The sequence below is a fragment of the Narcine bancroftii genome, chromosome 6 (assembly GCF_036971445.1).
Source record: "Narcine bancroftii isolate sNarBan1 chromosome 6, sNarBan1.hap1, whole genome shotgun sequence".
In the NCBI taxonomy this organism is placed as follows: domain Eukaryota; kingdom Metazoa; phylum Chordata; class Chondrichthyes; order Torpediniformes; family Narcinidae; genus Narcine; species Narcine bancroftii.
Genome location: NC_091474.1, coordinates 1,851,284 through 1,872,771, shown reverse-complemented (window position 1 = coordinate 1,872,771; position 21,488 = coordinate 1,851,284). Strand labels below are relative to the sequence as shown.

Here is a 21,488-nt window from a genome sequence, read left to right as displayed (position 1 = left end):
CTATTTGACAATATACAATAACTATGAACAAGAAATTGAGAAATTGCACCTCACAGCGAAAACCGAAAATGTACTCCATTCTAATCTACATACATTAGTGACTTCCATTTCAAATAAGTAGCAAAGAAGAATCATTTCTACTTCCAACAGTGTTTTTTTTTTATCTCCCTAATCTTTTTCAAGCTATTTCCTCTTGTACAGATGTGGAAAATTTCCCACTGTATTGTAACAGTCTATATATTGTCTCATATTACTCTTAGAGGTGAAGATTTGGTAGATAATGATCAAATCTCAAAATGATGATCCAAGAGATTGCACTTTTCCAACCATATGTATCCTATCAGCTCATTTCAGGGCTTACTTGATACATTTACTGCACATGTCTAATGCTAGGACAGTTCTATGGATTCCAAGAATTATAACAATTTTAAGTTTCTCATTAATAAACATTGTTTGTGGTCTTTCCACCTATGTACACATCATGCTGCAAATAACTTGTAATTTTTTTTTCAATTATGCCACATGTAGATCAAGTTCTGTTATAGCCATAGATGGTGGTTGGTTTTAACTGAGAAACTATAATTTGGGTTGAAATTGCTAGTATTATTAGGAGACTAATAAATGAGTATGCAAGAGTCATGGGTTGTTAAAATATTAAACACTCGATAACATTGGTTAACTTCAGATCCAGAGTGATATGATATTTAATGTTGCTGCACATTTACACTTTTGACTCAGTCTGCCAAAATTCATAGAATTTACAACTTGGCCCAAGTACTACAAAATATGTTGTGTCAAAAACACAAACTGTGCTTGTACACTCCAAGTTCCACTAGCCTGCTGTCGTACTGTGGCAGAAGGGGTTATGGTCATTTTAGACAAAAATTTTCTGCTACTGGAAAAATCACACACTCCAATTCAAGTCCAGGGAATCAGCATTTCTTCTTACCTTCCTTTCCGAGACTGGTCAAATGTGTTCCAAGCTGAGTAATATTATATTTTCTAACATAGTTGAAAAACTGGAAGACAGTCACCAATTCCTCAGAGACATTAGGACAAGGCAGCAATTCACAACAGCTGACAATCTGGTGCAGAAGTGTTCTGAATACTTGTAAAAACATGATAATAATTAAAATTAAATATCTTAAAACATTTAATAAAATATTAGTTTTACTCACACAAGACTGCCTTCATGAAGCAGTTAATGAGTAAAGAAACTTGAAGTACAATATTAATAATAACCGATCAATGTATCTGATTGCAAAGAAAGAAAAATAGTGACCCTGGACAGAGTGAGTAGGGTTTCTGATTGGTGGAAGAGTTTGCATTTGTTTAATGGTTGAAGGCTTGAGTTATTCACTTCAAAAAAGAATTATTATCTTATCATCCAAATTCATACTGGCCTTGAATGTTATCTTTCTTGACTTGGTTCTCTCAGTTTCTGGAGTAAAAATAAATTTCAGATAACTGTCAAAATGACTCATGCAGTGTCAGTTGAATACAATGCACTCCATAATGTTTGGGACAAAGACTTTTTGTCCATTATTTGCCCCTGTGCTCCATAGTTTTAAATTTGTAATCAAACAATTCACATGTGATTAAAGTGGACATTCCAGATTTTATTCAAGGTTTTTATATATAGTACATTTTGGTTTGGCCATGGGAAAATTACAGCACTTTTTCAAGGCACCATCATATTTGGGACATAGCAATGGTGGGCATATTAGTCATGTTGAGCACTTTTTTGCATATCCCTTGCATGCAAAGACTGATTGAAGTCTGATTCATCGACATCACCAGATGCTGAGCATCTTCTCTGGTGATGTTCTGCCAGGCCTATACTGCAGCTACCTTCAGCTCCTCCTTATTTCGGGGGCTTGACCCCTTCAGCATATGCAAGGCGTGCTCAATGAGATTTCGATCGGGTGACTGGCTTGGCCATTCATGAATCTTACAGTTTTTAACTCCTTTGTTGCTTTAGCAGTACGTTTGGGATCACTGTCTTGCTGTAGGATGAAGTTTGGAGGCACTTTCTCAAACTTGAGCAGTTAAGATGTTTGTCACCTCTGAATTAATTTTGCTGCCATCAGCAGATATATCCTCAATGAAGATAAGTGCACCAATACCTGTGGCAGGCCATAACACCCTCACCACCAAGTTTCACAGATGAGGTGATATGCTTTGGAATTTGGACAGTTCCTTCATATCTCCACACTTTGCCCTCTAATACAGGTTAATCTTGGTCTCATCTGTCCACAAGACTTTTTTTCCAGAATTCTGCTGGCTCTTTTAAATACTTCTTGGCAAACTATAATCTGGCTGTCCTTTTATATGGCCAACTAGTATTTTGCATCTTTCAGTGTAACCTTTGTATTTCTGTTCATGAAGTCTTCTGTGGACAGTCGTCATTGACATCTCCACACTTACTTCCTGAAGACTGTCTCTGATCTAGCGAATATACATTTGGGGATTTTTCATCATTATAAAGAGAACTTTTCTGTCATCAGCAGTGGAGATCTTCCTTGGCCTTTGCAATTACTGACCTCACCAGTACCCTCTTTCTTCTTAATGATGTTCCAAACGCCTCATGGTTTCTTTGGCACAACTCTGGTCCTCGTGTTGAAAAATGGCAACTACAGACTCCAAAAGTGATCAAAAGATTAGAAGCAATAAAACATACCTGAGTACTCACAAACACCTGTGAAGCCAAATGTCCTAAACATTGTGGTGCCCTGAAAAGGTGGGGGGGGGGGGAAAACTATGTATAAAAACAAAATGTATACAACTAATGAATAAAATCTGGAATGTGCACTTTAATCACGTGTGAATTGTTTGATTACAAATTTAAAACTGTGCAAATAAAGGGGGATAAAGTGTATTTGTCTCAAACATTATGGAGGGCCCTGTATATCAATGACTCAAGCTCCTAAAAATGGCAGTGTAGAGGGTAGATGGAATTGAGCAAGAAAAATAAAACAATCATAAACAATAGATAAAGGTGCAGAGAGTCAAATGACTGACTCAGTCCTTTATTTCCTTGCTAATTCATTGCTAAGCCTCTTTAATTATCCTTTAAGATTAATAACATATTTAGGTGCAGGTTAAACAACATAATCAATGGTAACTCCTGCTCAGTCTCACCAAATAAACAATTCTGTCAGGGGTGGTTTTTGCATTTTGCCCCCCTAACCATCAGAAGGATCCAGCAATGACTATATTTCTGCACAGTTGGTTAAGTCAAAAGAATTGCAGGAGAAAACACCCAACATTTGCAATCCCTGTACCCTGTACTTTTTCATCGTCCTGAAGAGAATGGATTCACCAAAACCATCGTAAGTTAGCCATTATTGAGCAAGAATGCTGTTTAATTTTGGCAGGGGTATAAGCTGTGTATATGTAGTTTCAGACTTCCAATCGATGTAGAATTTCTCTTTAAATTTACAGCTGAAGACTCATTTAATAAATGGTTGACACAGGATGAAGGGTTTCAACTGATCTACTCTTGTTTCAGTCTTTATTCAGTCTGTAAAATGTTCAAAGGATTAGTTTTTTTTCTTGCTTTCGTCACCCTGATTTGCTGGCTCGGTGAATACTACAGGTACATGATCCTTTTTATGGAACCCTTGGGGGACAGCGTGTTCCAGATTTTGGAAAGCCCACCCGAATTGTGCTCCCATGTCCACCCTTACCCTCGGTCCCTCGACTGCCGGTCTCCACTTGCCGCATTTTGGAGCTGTCCGGATAAAGGATCGTGTACCTGTACAAGGTGATTTTAACCTGACCTACATTCCATTGGCTTATGTTTTCTGTACAGGGAAGGCTTATCAAAGGTAGTAGGTTATTGACAAATAGAAGTTTGAATGGGGATATTAAAAAAGAGACAAAATTATATTAGGGAATATTTTAGCAGGATTTCTAAGTAGGAAATTGAACAAAAATGGTTAGATCCTATTTGTTGTACTTCCTCCTGAAATATGTACACATCTTCTGTTATTATTTTGCTAAGGTGGGTATAAAGAACTATGATAAACTTTATTGTTTTTCACTTTTTTTTTATATTTCAGAATTTTTTTGGCCTGACAGGATACCTGAATGTCATATTTTAACATAAAGCTTACTTATTTCATATCAATAAATAATGGCATTAATTTCTAAGATCAATCTTTTTCTATTTTTTCCACTGAAAAAGGTGCCTAAAACAACTTGTTGTTGAGGGAATAGTAAAATAGTGTTGGTTGAAAATCAGTTATATTCTCTTGAATGAGTTTTCAGGGCTAAATGGCCTCCTCCTTTCTTTGGTTTCTTGTGCAATTCACCGTGTTCATTAAAATTACAAAATACACAGACCACAGTACAGATAACCAGCCAGAAATGTTATTTGGAACTTACCTCTCTCTGTCTGTCCTGGGTATTTTGCAGCCACTTTCTGTGTGTAACAGTTTCTGAGCTGTGTGAGGAAATGCTCAGTTGATAAATATAAAATACATCGGCTTTCTGTGCATTTACCCCAAAATGAGAGGACCGATTGATTCCTCTTTGATTTTGGGAGAACTGAAACAATAAAAGTGAGAATGCAATTAGCATTAAGTAATTCTGATGAGAATTAAAAGCATTTCCTTTTGCTAAATTTTATGCTTCAGTAATTCCAGTATTGACATTTGTTCATATGGATAATTCATTCCTCTCATCCTAATTTCTACTTGCTAATAAACTTAATGGAGCTAAGGGACAAATGGTTTTGTGCATTCTAAAATGTCTGCAGATTTGAACGATCATATTATTTATTATTTCTGTTGCTAGTTGTTTGAATTAATAAATTGTGCTAATGAGGGAAGAATTGAACAAGAGGCTCATTTGAATTTCTTGAACATGTTCTACCAAGTAACAAATGGGGTTGAGCTTATCCCCTATTTTTTGTAAAATAAAACTTTCTTGTATTGCAATTCTGGCTCAATTATTTCTTCAGAGCTTCAACACTATTTCAATAACAAAAGGGCCACTCAACAGTGACACCTCCAACATGATGTATTTGGAGCCACAAAAGTACTTCACAGGAATGTTAAATAAAAATTGATCCTGCTGTGTCAGCATATTAGGGAAGATGGTTGGTCTAAGGCACTCACCACCTTTAGCAATCCCTAAACCATAATTGTTGTGATTAGTAAGGGGTTATTTAAGGTGGAAAGAAAAAGTTTGAAAACCACTGGTCTAAGGTGCAGATTTTAGACTATTAAAGGAAAAAATAGAGAAAATAAGATATTTGGAGATGGAATTCTAGTGCTCAGGGCCTTGGAGCAGAACGCACTGTCAACAAAGGTGGTCTAATCAAGTTCAGGGGCAATGAAAATGCTAGAACTGGTACATACAATGGAAGGTTGTGGATCTGAAGTAAGTTAAAGAGAAAGAAAGGATAATCCTACACAGAGATTAGTAAAATATCAAGGGAAGGGAGAAAATGCACTGAAACTTGAAGCAGCAAAAGTTAACAGTTTAAAGTGAACGAGTAAAAGACAATGTGTGTTTAATTTGGATAACTAATACTGTTTCTAAATGGAAGAGAAATAAGAGGTTTCTAAAAAAGCTTAAATGCATCTGTTGTATGATACATTCCTACATCATTGAGAACTTTAAAAGGTTTTATTTTCCTGTGAGACCACAAAGTAGGTACCAACTGTAGCTCCTGACATTCAAGACCCATGTGATCTAAGCAGAAGTTTTCACAAATGCTGAGGTTATCCTGGATCATGCTATTCAGTGGTGATCACAGCCACAGAAATGACCAACAGCGGGGAAGCAGCCACCCAAAGAGGAGAAAGAGAGAAGTGCATTGATCTTCAAACCAGTAGCATCTTGGCTACATCTCGCTGACAACATTTTGAAGGCCTAGAGCCCAGAGGATACACCATGAAACTGTGAGTGGGTCACTGTAAGGGTACAATTGAAGTGATTAGAGGGGATTTCAACAGTCTGAGGGATAAGCAAGGCAGCCCTACAGGGAGCTTCCTGGTGGTAAAGAACAGATAGAAGAGTGTAAAGCATTATTTAAGGCAAAGCAAAGAGCCAAATGTTGTGATACATATTGCAACCAGTAAAAAACATGCAAGGTCCTTCCATAAGAGTTTCAGAAGCTAAGCAGTTCATTTTGAAGTTTGTCAGTAAGATCCAGCCACCCATAGCCTGTGCAGATCCCCCATCCACAAGTCGCCCGCAGCCTGTCCTCAGCTGCTGAACCCTTTGCTGGTCCTCTGCCATTGTCAGTGTCTGATAGGGTTGTCTCCTTTGCTTCTCCTCAACTGGGGGGGGAGAGAGAAAGAGGGTTTACACCCCATTTTTGGTGCCTTGTGCTGGGCCAAAGTTCCCCAGAGTCTGCAAATCCTTGTGGCCGCTGCCAAGCATAGACGTTGTCATCTGGGAACCAGACCCTGTTGCTGCAGGATTTTAAAATAAAAACTGTTAACTCCTTTAACAGGCTGTCTAAAGCCTTTATGGAGCAATAGGACAGGACAGTTGAACCCCTTGGAGGAGTACTGTCTCCCTGCTCTCTATTCTCAACTCAAATTTAACTTACTACTGCTTACCCTTCACTATTGCAAGTGAATGGATTATCAGATTCAACATACATGTTCCTAGATATATGCAGTAAATACATTTAATAGAGATAAGTACTCAGATTATTTTATTTCTGGCAACATGGATTTGTGGGAGGAAGGTCATGTTTGACCAATCTGATTGAATTTTTTGAAGAGGTGACTAGGAATGTGGATGAGGGTAGCGCAGTGGATGTTGTCTATATGGACTTCAGTAAGGCCTTCGATAAGGTACCACATGGAAGGTTAGTTAGGAAGGTGCAGTCTTTAGGTATAAATTTTAAGATAGTCAAATGGATTGAACATTGGCTGAAAGGGAGAGGCCAGAGAGTGGTAGTGGATAATTGTCTGTCAGGTTGGAGGCCAGTGACCAGTGGTGTGCCTCAAGGATCTGTATTGGGCCCATTGTTGTTCGTTATATACATTAATGATCTAGATGATGGGGTGGTGAATTGGATTAGTAAATATACAGACGATACTAAGATAGGTGGAATAGTGGATAATGAAGAAGGTTTTCAAGGATTGCAGAGGGATTTGGGCTGCTTAGAAAAGTGGGCTGAAAAATGGCAGATGGAATTTAATGCTGATAAGTGTGAGGTGCTTCATTTTGGTAAGAAGAATCAGAACAGGACATACGTGGTAAATGGGAGAGCATTGATGAATACAGAAGAGCAGAAAGATTTAGGAGTAACGGTACATCGTTCCCTGAAGGTAGAAACTCACGTGAATAGGGTGGTGAAGAAGGCTTTTAGTATGCTGGCCTTTATCAATCATTGCATGGAATATAGGAGTTGGGAGGTGATGTTGAGATTGTATAAGACGTTGGTGCGGCCTCATTTGGAATTCTGTGTGCAGTTCTGGTCGCCTAATTATAGGAAGGATATAAACAGAGTGGAGAGAGTGCAGAGAAGGTTTACCAGAATGTTACCTGGGTTTAAGCATCTAGAGTATAGGGAGAGATTGGACAGATTAGGTCTTTATTCTTTGGAGCGTAGAAGGTTGAGAGGGGATTTGATAGAAGTATTTAAGATTATGAAAGGGATAGACAGAGTGGATGTGGATAGACTATTTCCGTTAAGAGGAGGAAAGATTAAAACAAGAGGACATGAGTTAAGAATTAAGGGCAGAGGTTTAGAGGTAACATGAGGGGGAACTTCTTTACTCAGAGAGTGGTAGCCGTGTGGAATGATCTTCCGGGAGAAATAGTGGCGGCGGAGTCAATTGTATTATTTAAGAAAAGGTTGGACAGGTATATGGATGAGAAGAAGATGGAGGGTTATGGGCATTGTCCAGGGAGGTGGGACTAGAGAGGGGTGTTTGGTTCGGTGCGGACTAGAAGGGCCTAATGGCCTGTTTCCGTGCTGTAAATGTTATGTTATATAATAATGAGTTGTGCTATAATGTAATAGTTTAAAAACTGATGCAATCTATTTTTTATTGATTCATTCTGATGTTTCAATGAGGATTGAGGGATATGCCATTTAGCTGTAATTTTCAACATTAAGGAAAGTTAAAATGAGATGCTTTAATAAAACAAGCGCTTGCACTGTGATATTTCAACCAATTTAAAGGCGGCCACTACCAGTCATTAAATGAAAAATAATTTGGGGAATGAGTTTTGAGATTTTAAAATAACTGAAGGAAATTAATCCAAAATAATGCAATTCTGATGAAACTTTCATGTGTTGATATTTTCTACTTGTCAATACATTGTAAACATCATTGCACACAATGTAATCTAAACTATTGTACCAAGCTTCATCAGTCTTTCCCTCTCTCCGTAACTTGGTGCACTCGACACCAGCCATTCTCAAAGCTGGGGGTGGGGCCACAGCACATTGAAGTAAAAGCCTCGTTTTTTTTCCACCTTGCATAACCTAAAATTTTTTTTAGGTAACCAGTAGGAGAGAAGTACAGATGAAACCAAAACTTGACCGCTTTGTAGGGAAGGGGCCAGAGCCAAAAAAAGGTAGAGAATAGTTTCTCTGCGTAATCATGGTTGTTTTCAACAAACCTTCTTCTATTGATTTAATGTTTTCTGACTTCTCATGACAGAAAGGTGCCAGAGTTTTCAACACCAGGATCTGCTGAGAGAGCTCTTCCAAGATACAGTTCCGCAGTACCGATACAGAATCAAGTGATGAAAATCTCTGGAAAAGAAATTAATGGTTCAAGAACTAAGCTATCCAGAAGGTCACAATTAAAGCAAAAAAAGCAAGATCTACTCATGTTATGATAGACAAAGTGTAAACAGACAATATTATCCAGCTCAAACTTGTCAAAAATGGATACAAGCCTACCATTGTAATTAACAGGATTCATAACAGGGTCAAGAATATATAGCGAGCTGCCGAACGTACCACGTCCAAAGCGACAACTCAACACCAGGATCCCGCGGCCTTCGAAGTCAGTGCCTGACTCAGCAGCATCCCACTCTCCGATGGGCTGGCCAGCGCAGCCAATCGGGTGGTGCTAGGGAAGCAGCCACACCCAGAGAGGATCTCAGTGATTTGCCACTCCCCAGGTAGCACTAAACAACCAATTAATTCCAGAAAGTGGGTTGTAATGCCACCTGTTGGGTGGCATCATGACATCTGAGCCCTTTAGAAGCAGAGCTGCCAGTGTTGAATTCATTCCTGTAGTGTCGGTCTCTTCTTCAAGCGTAGCCTCTCCAGCAGTGGCAGCCGCTACAAGTAAACCATACCACCATCTGGCCTGCTGTTTCATAAAATGGCCAGACTTCTACACTGCATTCGCTTTTGTCATCATGCCAAACCCCATCCATTCTTTTACCCATCTTGAGTCTTATAGCAGAAAATTCAACCTTAAAGTTACTTCTCTATTTTAACATTCTGATTAACTTACACAGGTTGAGTTATTTGCATTTAGAATAACACATTAGATATCAAACTAAGCAACTATAGAAAAATAATTCTCCCATGATGTTAAAGCATCCTTCTTGGATTACATGGTTTTTTTCAATATAAATAAATTATTGAACAAAAGGCAAAAGAAAATAGTTCAATTTCGAGCCATTTGGACACTAAGAGAATTGTCATAATCAGTTGCCGAGAAGACAGGCAGATGGGTCCATGTGGTCCCCGTCTCTAACACCCACTGATGTTTTGGACAAACATTGGAACCAGTAATAAATGCAAATAATCCAAAGTGGGCTTCCTCGACAAATTGCATTACAACATCTGGAAAGAAAGCTGACACTGTATGAACTGGTGTCTCCATTTCAATTTCTCTATTTTTAATTACGAAAGAAAGAAAACAATTTTAAAAATGAGTGGGTTTTGAAAAGAAATAAAAACAGTTGAATCAGCCCAAGAAAAGTAGTTTTCAAATTGTAAATTAGATATTCATAAAAGCGTTCAAATTTTAGATTTGAAAGATACTTAGAAAAGCTGACTGAACATTAAAAAATAATGATGATAAATTTAAGGGTAGGCGAAAAGTCAATTTGCTGAAGAATCTGATTAACTTGAGTTGTGCTGTCTTGGATTACGTGACAAAAATTTACAGTATATAAATAACTGAAGGCATCCCCTGCAAAACAAGGGTGGATTCTGCATCTAAAAATGATCTGTATTGCAAGTTTTGGTGAAATGAGGCCACATTATCTGCTCATGTCAAGAAACCAGAAGAGCAAAAATATTGTGTGATTTATTTACTGATTTTTTTTTAAAACATGCAAATTCCACAAGAGGGAATTTTATTCCATTATCTCATTTTTTAGGTCATGATTTGTGAATTCCATAAGGGGGAAATTTCTGTAATCCTAATTGCTATAATGCAGGGGTCATCTGTCCCATTTGTTTTCCCTACCTGTAGAAGTCTTTTGCACACCTGCAGGTGTGTTAATAGGATTTTATCAAGACACTGCTTCTTTGTTGTCAAGGCAACAAAGGTACCTGCTGCTTTAATTCCCAAATCTCCACTCCCGTTAAGCAGACAAATGTTACCTTGATTGCAAGTACCATTCCTGTAAAACAGAAGAGTACAAAAGAAAGATAAATGTAACCAGCACATCTCACAGATAATAGCACTAAAGATATTTTAGAATGCAAGTAAATGTGAGGTGTGCCCCAATGTTAAACAAAAGTAGGCTGAGCAGAATATGTTCAATTTGTGCAAATCAGTCCAGAAAAACATACTGTTGCCTAATTTAGGTGTTGGATTCAATGAAGAGCATCTGAATTTTGGAAGATTTCCTTGATGGTTATATCATTGTTCAGGTGGTACCCTGTGACTTGCTCTTTTCATTCTGATGACAGATGCACTGTTTCTCTCAATGTGCTATTGTCAAGAGGTGATGTTTTCAATCTTTTTGATCTGATTCTGAACATTACAGAGGGAGGCCTCAATTAATGTATGCTGCTATGGTAAATACAAGCCAACTCTCAACTCTTACCATTGTTCTTGGATTATGATCCTAAATTTAGCTTTCTTGCTACTGGTAGAATTTTTTTTTCATACTTGCCCACTCTATCTATTTCATAATATTAAATATTTTCTGTTACATTCCTTAATTTATTTTCCAGTATCATAACTGCAGCCTCTCTTTATAATTTGACCACTTGAACTCTGGTTCCATCCTGATGAAACAGCACTCTACCCATTTCAAACCCAATCATTTTATCTGATGTTTAGCACCTCTGGATGACCAGGAACAACACAGAAGCATTACTTCCTCAATTTGTAATGATCCTCCTCAAGGAGAAAACCAATATTCCATTACCCTTTTTGGATGATAATTTCCATACATCAGTGGTTTTCAAACTATATCTTTCCACTTACATACCACTAAGTATTCCCTGTGTTATAGGTGCTCTGTGATGAGTAAGGGATTACTTAAGGTGGTATGTGAGTGGAAAGAAAAAGTTTGAAAACCATTGTTTTAATCGTACCTAATGGACTCATTTCTTGCAGTTTCAGAACTCCAAATGAAATGGGGCAATGACAATTTTTCTCAAGCAAAATAGTTCAGTAACACTTAGGTCTAGAGCAGTGATTCTCAACCTTCTCACATCCCACCTTAAGCAATCCCTTACTAATCACAGAGCACCAATGGCCGAGGGAATACTTAAAGTGGGATGTGAGTGAGAAGGAAAAGGTTGAGAACCACTCACATACACCAACATTATTTTGTATCTGCATCTCACCATAATGATATTCTTCTCTGCACTTCTGGGATCTAAAAGGAATGACTGAAACAAACCTTCATAATATTCCCTACCTGGCATAATTTTGCTCACATTCTTAATTTACTATCTTTCTTTGAAAGCTGCTATATCCTTTTACATAATTTATTCTACCTCCTAACTTCATTTGTAAAAACCAATGGCTTCCTAAACAATATTGCTTTGTGTATTTTTGTGAAAAAATTGAGAAAATAAAATCTTTACCCATACAACTTATATAACCAGGATTTGTTTCAAGAATTTTTGTTTAAAAAAACTACACCTGTAAAGATTTTAAAAAGTAAAATAATCTTGCAAGTTCACTTTGTCTTGTCTAAAACACACAAGACAAGAATTAATTTAGTCCCACTTAAAGACACAACATCCACAATTGTGTCAGACACGAGTCTCACTAAAAAATTTAAATGCTGACAGTCCATTGCACATTTCCTTTCACATCACGAGATGCATGCTCAGGCCCTGACCTGGGAAGAAGTAGAAAGGGTCAGCAGTCTTAGGCCTGATTAAAGCCTGGAAGATGAAGGGGAAGATGAGATCAGGGTCTGGTAAGGTGGAGGGCTGGTATGTTGCCAGAGATTTGGATCCTGGAGGAGATGGGCTTTTGACAGGAGATGTAGTTTCTTGTGGTGATGGAGGAAGGCAAGGAAGACATTTGGGGCCTAGTCAGGCAATGAAAAGGTCTTGTGGTGGTAACCAAAGATTGAGGGGTGGTGGGAGGACAAAGCTAATGGGAGATTGGGATCCATCATCCAGAAATAGAAGCCTGGTTCTGGAGAATGGAGTAAAAGGATGGATGGATAACATTGTGAGGCCATTAGGGAGATTACTGGTCAGCAAAGTGATGGGGTAACTGACATTTCCAAAGGGAGTACGCAAGTTTAACAAAACAGTAAATGGGCTGGGATTCAACACAAAGCTGTGTGTTGTTTGATATAGTAACAATGATCAACTTCAATTTCTCCTTAGAACAATGTGATACAATTTCCAGGAAATGTGTGATTATCCAGAAATTGAATCATTAATACAATGTTGATTGTTGAGATGTTCATTATCACATACTGTCCCAAACTGGCAGAATTTCACATGGAAATGGATCTAATTACAATCTGCTTTGGAAATGTACAAGTTTCAAACATGATGTGAAATAAATAGCACCAGATGACTGACTTTCTCAGCCATAAAGCACAATAGTAAACGTTATTATTATATTTTCAGTTACCTACTTTTCGTGCTTGATCCTAAAGCTCCCAGAGCATGAAAGATTATCTTCAAATGAGTCAGCATTCAGGAAATTAAAGCTTTCTAGGGCTGTTTCAACAGTTAGACTAACAGTAGATGCACTTGCGCTCTCTGTAACTTCTTTCTGTTTATAACAAAGAATGCATCTTTTAAAAAAGTATTCTAATTCAATTCAATCTTCCATAATTACTGCAAATTATAACTGTCACTGATTTGTAAAATGCTCCATCATTATACAGTAAAAACCATAAATTCTACACATGTGCAAGTTCTTTTTAGAGGTTTAATGTGTATTTTATTCTTTTGTTCGTATATTCATCATTTTTTTACTCATTTGATTAATTTAGCAAGCTTATTCTAAAGCTTTGAAGACACAACACAGTGGAATGTTATCAATTTACTTTGGGGTCTTATCCAAATATATTTCGAATTAAAAGGATATTTGTGAATTTCTCAGTGAAAACATACTTCTGTGATACAAATTTTGTCACAATCACTGGAGAATCTTGTGATTACAAGTTAAGAGCCTGAAATATTCAAATTATAGCAAGAATTAAGAGGGGGGCTAAGAAAAATATGTTTGTAATAAATAGGATGGATTTTTGAGGAAGAATTTGGCAAAATGTTCGGAATTTAACTTGTCACAATGACTAGAAAGTATTCAATAATCCGTTTTGTATTTTCTCAGATTTCTGGGAATATCTCTGCTGATCTAAGGGTAGCAAGGTTTAATGTAGCTGTTAGTCCAACGCTGTTACCAACGCCAGTGATCAGGAGCCCATTCGAATCGCACACTATCTGTAAGGAGTATGTACTTTCTTCCCGTGTCTGCATGGGTTTTCTCCAGTGGACTCTGGCTTCCTTCCACCATTCAAAACATACCAGAGGTAGTAGGTCAATTGGGCGGCACAGACTCATGGGCCAAAAGGGTCTGAAATCCTGCTGTATGTCTAAATTAAAAATTTTTACGGTCTTCATCTTTGGGAATAAGGATAATGCAACATTGTGCTGATTTAATATGGAACAGTTTCCTAAATACAGGTAAACCCTGCTTTACAAATACTCAAAAGTATGAAAATTCACTTGTACGAAGCAATTATAATGGGTTTACGCTTTTACAAAAATTGCCTCCAATTGTAGTCATTGGGTCTTCGCTTTACAAGTTTTCAGTTTACAAATAGTTTCTCAGGAATGCTCTTCTTTCGTAAAGCGGGGTATACCTGTATAAGCTAGTGTGCTGCAAATACAAAAATCTGGTCTTTTGGAAACATTAATCTCTTGGCTCATTTGGCAATAAAATTTGCTATTGATGTTTTTATATTAGGTCAATGATTATAGTTGCTGTGGAAATTAGGCACCTCAAATACTACGCATGATGCTATCACATCACCAATACTCCAAATATTCTAAGTGCTTGAATTAGGAAGGCACTTAGACAGCTGATTTTGTTTGTGTGGGACTTTGCAAATGCAATAAAGTCATTGGAGAAGAAGGTAGTTAACATGATCAGAGTTGAGGAGACATAATCTGGGAATTACTTCATTTATAACCTGACAGTGCATTCAAAATCTGGTCCATTGAGTGTGCCCATATGCCCAGGACAGCTAAACAGTGGATTTGAAGCCTACCTGGGGACAGGTATGTTTCAAAATTAAAATGTTAACTTAGCTTTTTTCTGGATGCTGATACACCTGAAGTCTTGTCAGCTTTACTATTCTTCATCAAGCCAGACAAAGATTTGACTACAAAATAACCTTAAGATGATTTATTTTTCTTCATGTAAAAAAAGTAAAATAATTAAAAAATTAAAACTCCAACCTCCTGCGGTCAAAGATAAAGCATCACTTAACAGATTTAACTTTGCAAGCTGCCACCACTGATTAGAGAACTGTGAAATGCCAGAACAGACAGGCAACTCATAAACATACATACCATCATTTACTCTCAAAATTTTGATCATTACAAAGGACCAAGAGAGGGACCATTTCGAATGAAAGCAAAAGAAAAACATAACTTACATAGTTTCTATTTAGTATTTTGTACCCCATCACTTGCATGATTCAATAGAGCAATTACTTTTCTCTACAACTGATGAAAGAATACTGGAGAGAAAATTGCCATACTCACTAAAATATTTCAGAATCAGTTCACTTTGGTTTCAACCTTAGCCTGTATAACATGTCATTCACAGAGTTGAAATGAACCCAGATGCACTAACCAAAGGACATTAGCTATCAAGAAATATCAATTAACTTATTGACAGAAATCTCTAAGATAATATTAAATTGGGGAGTGATCACTTCATCAAATTACTAAGGAATGCAGGAAACCTCCCTCTTTAATCATTTATAAATATTGCATGTTCCACCCTGGGATAATTTCCACTTCCTCACAATTAGATACTTTCAGATTGAAGTAATTTGAGTGATTTTTGTTTTGAAATCTCATTCAATTCTCATCCCAATTTCAAGACATCGTTGCAAAATAGTACTTTCTAAAATATTTAACACTGATTCCCAACTCCAAAATAAATGAGCAATGACACACTAATAGCTATTTAATGTTTTGCATATAAAAGAAACACCAATTTCCATTCCTTTAAATATTAGCTTTTCTAACACATCTTTTCCTAAAATAAATTAAACTCTGTCTCCAATATTTATTAATATACTTGTTTGAAAAATTGCTCATACCATACCTTGAGAATATCTCCCAAGTGCAGAACCTGCCTCTCTAGATTTTGTAATTCTTCATAGTTTCTTTGATCTGTCTTCAGAATAATCAATATTTCTTGAAGGACATTTCCTATATCTACCGAAATGAAATCTGTCTGGAGATTTTCATAGCAGACTGGAGTGCTTTTTTTGTGTGTACAGGATATTGTCGAAGATCTCTGTGGATTTAATGGATCTGTAAGATCTGTACTCCAGACTTGGCCAGTTGATTCCTGTCCAGAAGATTTTCTAATCATCCGCTGAAGCCTCAGCTGTGGTCCCAGGTGCAAGATGGGTTCTGCCAGTGATGAACTACTTTTAAATTGTCTGGATTGTTGAGAAAACTTCTGAACTTCACTTTTCTCGGGAATTTTTGTTTCTCCATCTGGAGGTTGCACAGTACATTTTGTAGAAAGACCACCCTGAAAACTTTGGGATAATACCCTGTGAGTTTTTTCAAATTCTAATGTGCCATATTTAGTGTCACTGCCTCTTTGTTTATCTATATTTGCATTATTATAACATTTCTCATTTTCAGGCACAGATGACAAAAAGGTATTGTGGAAACAGTTTTCTGAGTTATTAAAGATGAAAGTTCCTCTTGTTTCCTGACATAATGTGGGCAGTTTGTCCTCTTGTCCAATGTGCTTCTTGTAACAGAATTAAAAACAGAAGATTAATACATCCTAAAATTATCAGGATATAAGAAAATTAAGTTATTGAAATGTTTATAATAACTCTTTTGCAGTTTGTGTTATTTGATACAAGTCTATGATATTATGTTAGAGTGCTGTACACATTTAGAAGTCAACACCTGGCAGCCATTTCCTTTTTGGATTAATTTTAATTTATCATCTTGACTGCCAAAGATTATAAAAGTGGACTGCAATATGAAACATCCTCGTAGTGATACTTACAGAAAAGTACTTGTCTCTGAAGCTGGGGGTGCTGGGAGGTGTCCAGTTATACACAGAACCTCTTCTACTTGGCCAAGAAAATTTTGAAACTGAGCCAGAGGTTACTGATATTCCTTCTGCATCAAATGGACTGTGGCAAAGTAAAGGGGGGGGGGGGGGGAGTTAAATTAAAAACAGGGAATTAAAAAAAGCAAACTTCCATTTTGTTACTCATTATCTTTGGAAACAAAATATTACATTTGTCAGTTTATATTTTTTTCTGTGTTTGCCCATGGTTAATCTATAAAATATAGTGGAGTTTCACTGAAAATTTTCAGTTTTCTGATATAACATTAAATTCACAAATATAAATGTCAAATGTTAGATTTTATTATTCATTAAGGGATGTTTCATATTGAAAACAATACAAGACTTAAATGTACTTCCAATTGCGTATGGCATAAAAATAGAACAGGTGACACCATCAAATTAGATTTTTGTTTTTCATTTGACTCAGATTTTGCAATAGTGGGGATCTCCCAGTGACAACCCGTTTTAATTCCCTGCCCCATTCCCATTCTGTCCATGGTCTCGTGCACTCCCAAACTGAGACCAGTAAATTGGAGGAACAACGTTCATACTCCAACCAGATGGCATTAACATTGACTTCTGAGTTTTTAAAAATCTCTCTCTCCTGCACCCACCACTTTTCTCTCTTTTTCCCTATGTCTCCCTCCTTTCCTCCAGCTCTGTATTCACAGAGCTAACCACTCCCCTGATCAATTCTCAGCTTTTCTCTCCAGCCTGCCTATGCTATGGCCTCTCAGCTGTTGGGCTTTGCTTCTCCTCCTGCCCCCTTCCCCACCTTTTTATTTTGACATTTTGCTCATATCTTGATGAAGGGCTCAGCCATGAAACATCAGTTATAGATCTTTGCCTCCTGAGGATGGTGAGGGACCTGCTGAGTTTTTCGAGCACTTGTGTGTATTATCTACATTACATCATCTGAAAACTTAGTTGATTCTCTCAAAAACTTTAATTTGATCATGAAACAACAAGGCAAAAGATATACAATTACTCGGAACTCCAAGTTCATCTATAAAGAAGTAACTGTATGGAATTCATAAAAGAATTATTTTCTGAGCCCAATGAATCATGCATCGAATGAATCAAAAATCTGCTCCAAATTTAAGTCCTATCTGCATATAACATGGCTCCAGCAGAGTTTCCAATTAAACCCTGCTTATTGGAAGCATTGCAAAGAAATAAATGTTGAAATTCATGTGAGATTGGTCCTTTCTGACACATTTCATACCTGCTGAATGAAGAACATAAACTAGAGCCCAAAAGCATGCATCATTTCTAATAGGCTTCCTTGTGACTAAACTTCGAAGGAAGAACTAAAATAAAGTACTTCCTGTGAGTGTCAAAATTAGACATTCATTTACCATGACAATTGTTGACAACAGCCCTTTCCCCTCTGAAATGTCCTCACATTCACCAACAGAAGGTCTACATTTGAGATGCACTAAATAAAAACTAGCTTATAAAAATTAGAGGCATATTTCAATTTCTGTCTGTGATATTACATTTTTATCCTGGAATGCAACTTTAAATGACCGTGACTTTTCCTTTTCCAAAACTGGATACAGAAAAAAACCCCACCCTCAAACTGGAACTCAGTAAATAGCTGTTTTGTGAACAATCCTAAAATTTATTTGCACTTTAGTAGTAGATTCTAATTTTTTGATTGGATATATGTTTCAATCTTCCATATCAGAAGCCAAACCAAAGGATTCCAAATATCCACCATTACATATCACCAAAATTCAAGCATTATTAATTCAGAAACAGTTCCACACTAATTGACTGAAATAGATGCAGCAGACTTCAGTGTCCAGCAGTGACTTTAGTGAAGACAATTTCAAAGAAAACTTTCTTTGAGAATGAGGTAACATTCATTTTCTTTATTTAATGCCTAATGACAGAATTGTACGACATGCTGCTTAGAATCTAACACTGAACAAATTTGTGCATGAAGTAGTGTTGTTCCAGAATGTTACCTTAAGGTGGCAATATTGATTTGAAACTCCTCTGGGCAACGATGTCCAATTGAGGAAACGGGATACTTTACAGTGGAAAGGGGAAAAAATAACTTTCTGGTACTAAGCTATTGCTAACCACAGTTTTCTTCGCACTTACAATCTGTGTGTACCATGTAGCAAGTCAGAAACAATAATACCTCAGACCAAATGGACATAAACAAGAAGTCTGCAGATGCTGGTGACTAGTGCAGTGTAGTACATAAAAGTGCTGGAGAAACTTAGCAGGTCACGCAGCATCCATGGCAAGAAATAGCAGTCAGCCTGATCTCTTTTCAGAAATGCAGAAAATCAGGTAGATTTTGGATATATCAGGCCCGAGCCATGAACTGCCTATTTCCTTCTGTGGATGCTGCACAATCTGTTGAGTTTCTCCAGTACTTTTGTGTACTGTATCTCAGACGAACCTCTAAGGCAGTAAGATGGACTTATTTAAAAAAAAATTCAAATAGGAAAAGGATTTCATTTGATCGAAACTATAGATTCAGTTAATCAGCAAAAATCAGCTGGTGTAAGAACACTGTCCACACTTTCCTCCAATATTTAAGTTCTGGCTCCATGTGTGTTGCCATTTTATGTGCACATTCTTGTCTAGGGTCTTTATTTTTCTGGATTCATTCAGGTATAATTAAATGAAATTTGAAAGATGGATCAGAACATAAAGTCTAAGAATTTAGCATCAATAATACACTTTGTTTTAGAATGCAGAAACACTGTAAACTATCACTTTATTTTCTCTCACATTACCTTATTACAAACATCCGACTCAGTTTAAACAGATTTGTGTGGAATGCTTATAAATAGTGCCCAAATATTATTTCCTAGCTATGACTTTTGTGGAAAAGCTGGAATGTATTAATATTCAGAGAATGCCAATTATAGCAGTAATTTACATTTACAACCCAGTTAACATTATAAATGGTCAGGGGAGACTGTAGGAAAGAAGATAAGAACTCTTGAAAGCAAGAAGATATATACTAGAAAACAATTACAAACATGGGGAATTTTGGTTTGTAAAAGAGAGAATAAGGAACACAGAAATTGAACAGTAAAGCCAAAATACTGGAGGATAAGAGGGAAACAAATGAAATGTAACCTATCAGAATTCATTCAATTTCAGAAGACAAATGGCATTGAAACCCAGTTGAGAACAACATTTTAATAGACTTGCAGTCAATACTGGTCTATTACAATAAAAAGAATTTTGTAACTTACAGACTTCAAATGTGCAATTGAAAGGAAGGTATGCAGTACGGAATTTGAAAATAAATCACTTTGCAATATAGCCAGTTAAACAAGAAAATCTGCAGAATCTGGGGTCAAGTGAAATACACAATTGTGCTGGAGAAAATCAACAGGTCACATAACATCTATAGGAAGTAACGGGTAAGGAGCTTTTTAAAGCTAAGCTCTTCAACAGGAATGAGACAAATCTTATTCCTGATGAAGGGCCCAGGCCAGAAATATTGATACTTTACTTCCTATGGTTCCTACGTGACCTGTTGAGTTTCTCTAGCACATTTGTCTATCATAACACTGCAGAGGTCTGAGAGAAAGTTATTGTCTGTTTTCTGAATTAATTAAGTCATAAATTTTGCAACCTGAAAATATTCAGACAGGGAAACCAAAATGCAAAAGGCCTATAAAAGAATTGATCAAACAAGTAAACAATCTTTACCTCATATAACATTCTTTGAAATTTTTTAGGTGCATTTGAGACAGCGAACATAAAAGGATACTGCTTCCAGAGTCACAGTTCTGCTCCAAATTAGTTGGCTCTGGCTATAAAGTAAGACGCAGCTCCCACTGGAATTATTCAGTTTTAGGGGATGCCTAAATAAACATGCACAAGATGACATGGACTCAAAGCACCAAAATATTCATTTCATACAGGTCACCAAGGTTTCACTCTCAGAAGAGTGAAATGGTTACATCTGCCAGCCATATGTATCACAAATTCCACTGCAAGTTCTTCATGGAGTTGAAGGATTTTGTATCAATTTTTAAAGTGTATTTATTAAGGTTCCTTTCTCTTCTCCTAATCATACTCCCTGGCTGAGAGGTTGGACAACCATCAGGCCTCTGCCAAATGTACTCTAGAGCCAGTCATAAAGGGATTTATAAAAGCTGTGAGGATTTTCCTTTCCACCCAAATTTTCTTTTCTCCCCCGAGAGCCAATTTTACCTCACTAAACATTTTGCCAATAGCCTGTGTGCATTGCAGAAGCAATTTTTCATCAACTTCACAGAACATTTAAAAAGCACACTGTGGTCTAGGCACACTCTGAGGTATTTGAATTTATAAGGTTAGAGATCATCTTGCTTAAACAAATTGCACAAAGAAGCAAAATTAAAAAACCAATATTCAAAATGTCAATTTTCTAAATTACTCTGTATTTTAAGTGGAAGGTCATGTATCACAAATTGCAGCAGGATCTTGATCAATTGGGCAGGTGAGCAAAGAAATAGTTGATGGAATTTGATGCAGAGAACTATGAGTGAGTGTTGCATTTTGAGAGGTCTGACATGAATAGAATCTACACAGTGAATGGTAGGGATCTGGGCAGTGTTGTAGAGCAGAGGGATCCAGGAGTACAGGTACACAGAACCTTGCAAGTAGGTTGATAGGGTAGTCAAAAAGGCTTTTGGCACTTTGGACTTTGTTAGTATGTATATAGAAGTTATGAGGTTATTTTGCAGATTTACAAAGATGTTTCCAGGACTCAGAGGCCTGAGCTATAAG

The 21,488-nt window shown here is 37.0% G+C and overlaps 1 protein-coding gene across 16 annotated transcripts in view; it reads right to left on the bottom strand.

The window, feature by feature from the left end:
• ripor3 (RIPOR family member 3) overlaps window positions 1-21,488 on the bottom strand; it is a 186,002-nt gene that overhangs the window by 7,763 nt on the left and 156,751 nt on the right. For 15 of the 16 annotated variants that reach the window (XM_069883644.1, XM_069883646.1, XM_069883643.1 and 12 more), the window contains 7 exons: window positions 16,665-16,794; window positions 15,732-16,397; window positions 13,018-13,157; window positions 10,419-10,575; window positions 8,602-8,737; window positions 4,390-4,551; window positions 950-1,108 (listed from right to left, as the gene is read on the bottom strand). In XM_069883644.1, coding sequence (XP_069739745.1) covers window positions 950-1,108; window positions 4,390-4,551; window positions 8,602-8,737; window positions 10,419-10,575; window positions 13,018-13,157; window positions 15,732-16,397; window positions 16,665-16,794 — 1,550 coding nt within the window. The other variant, XM_069883659.1, reaches the window with a different exon arrangement.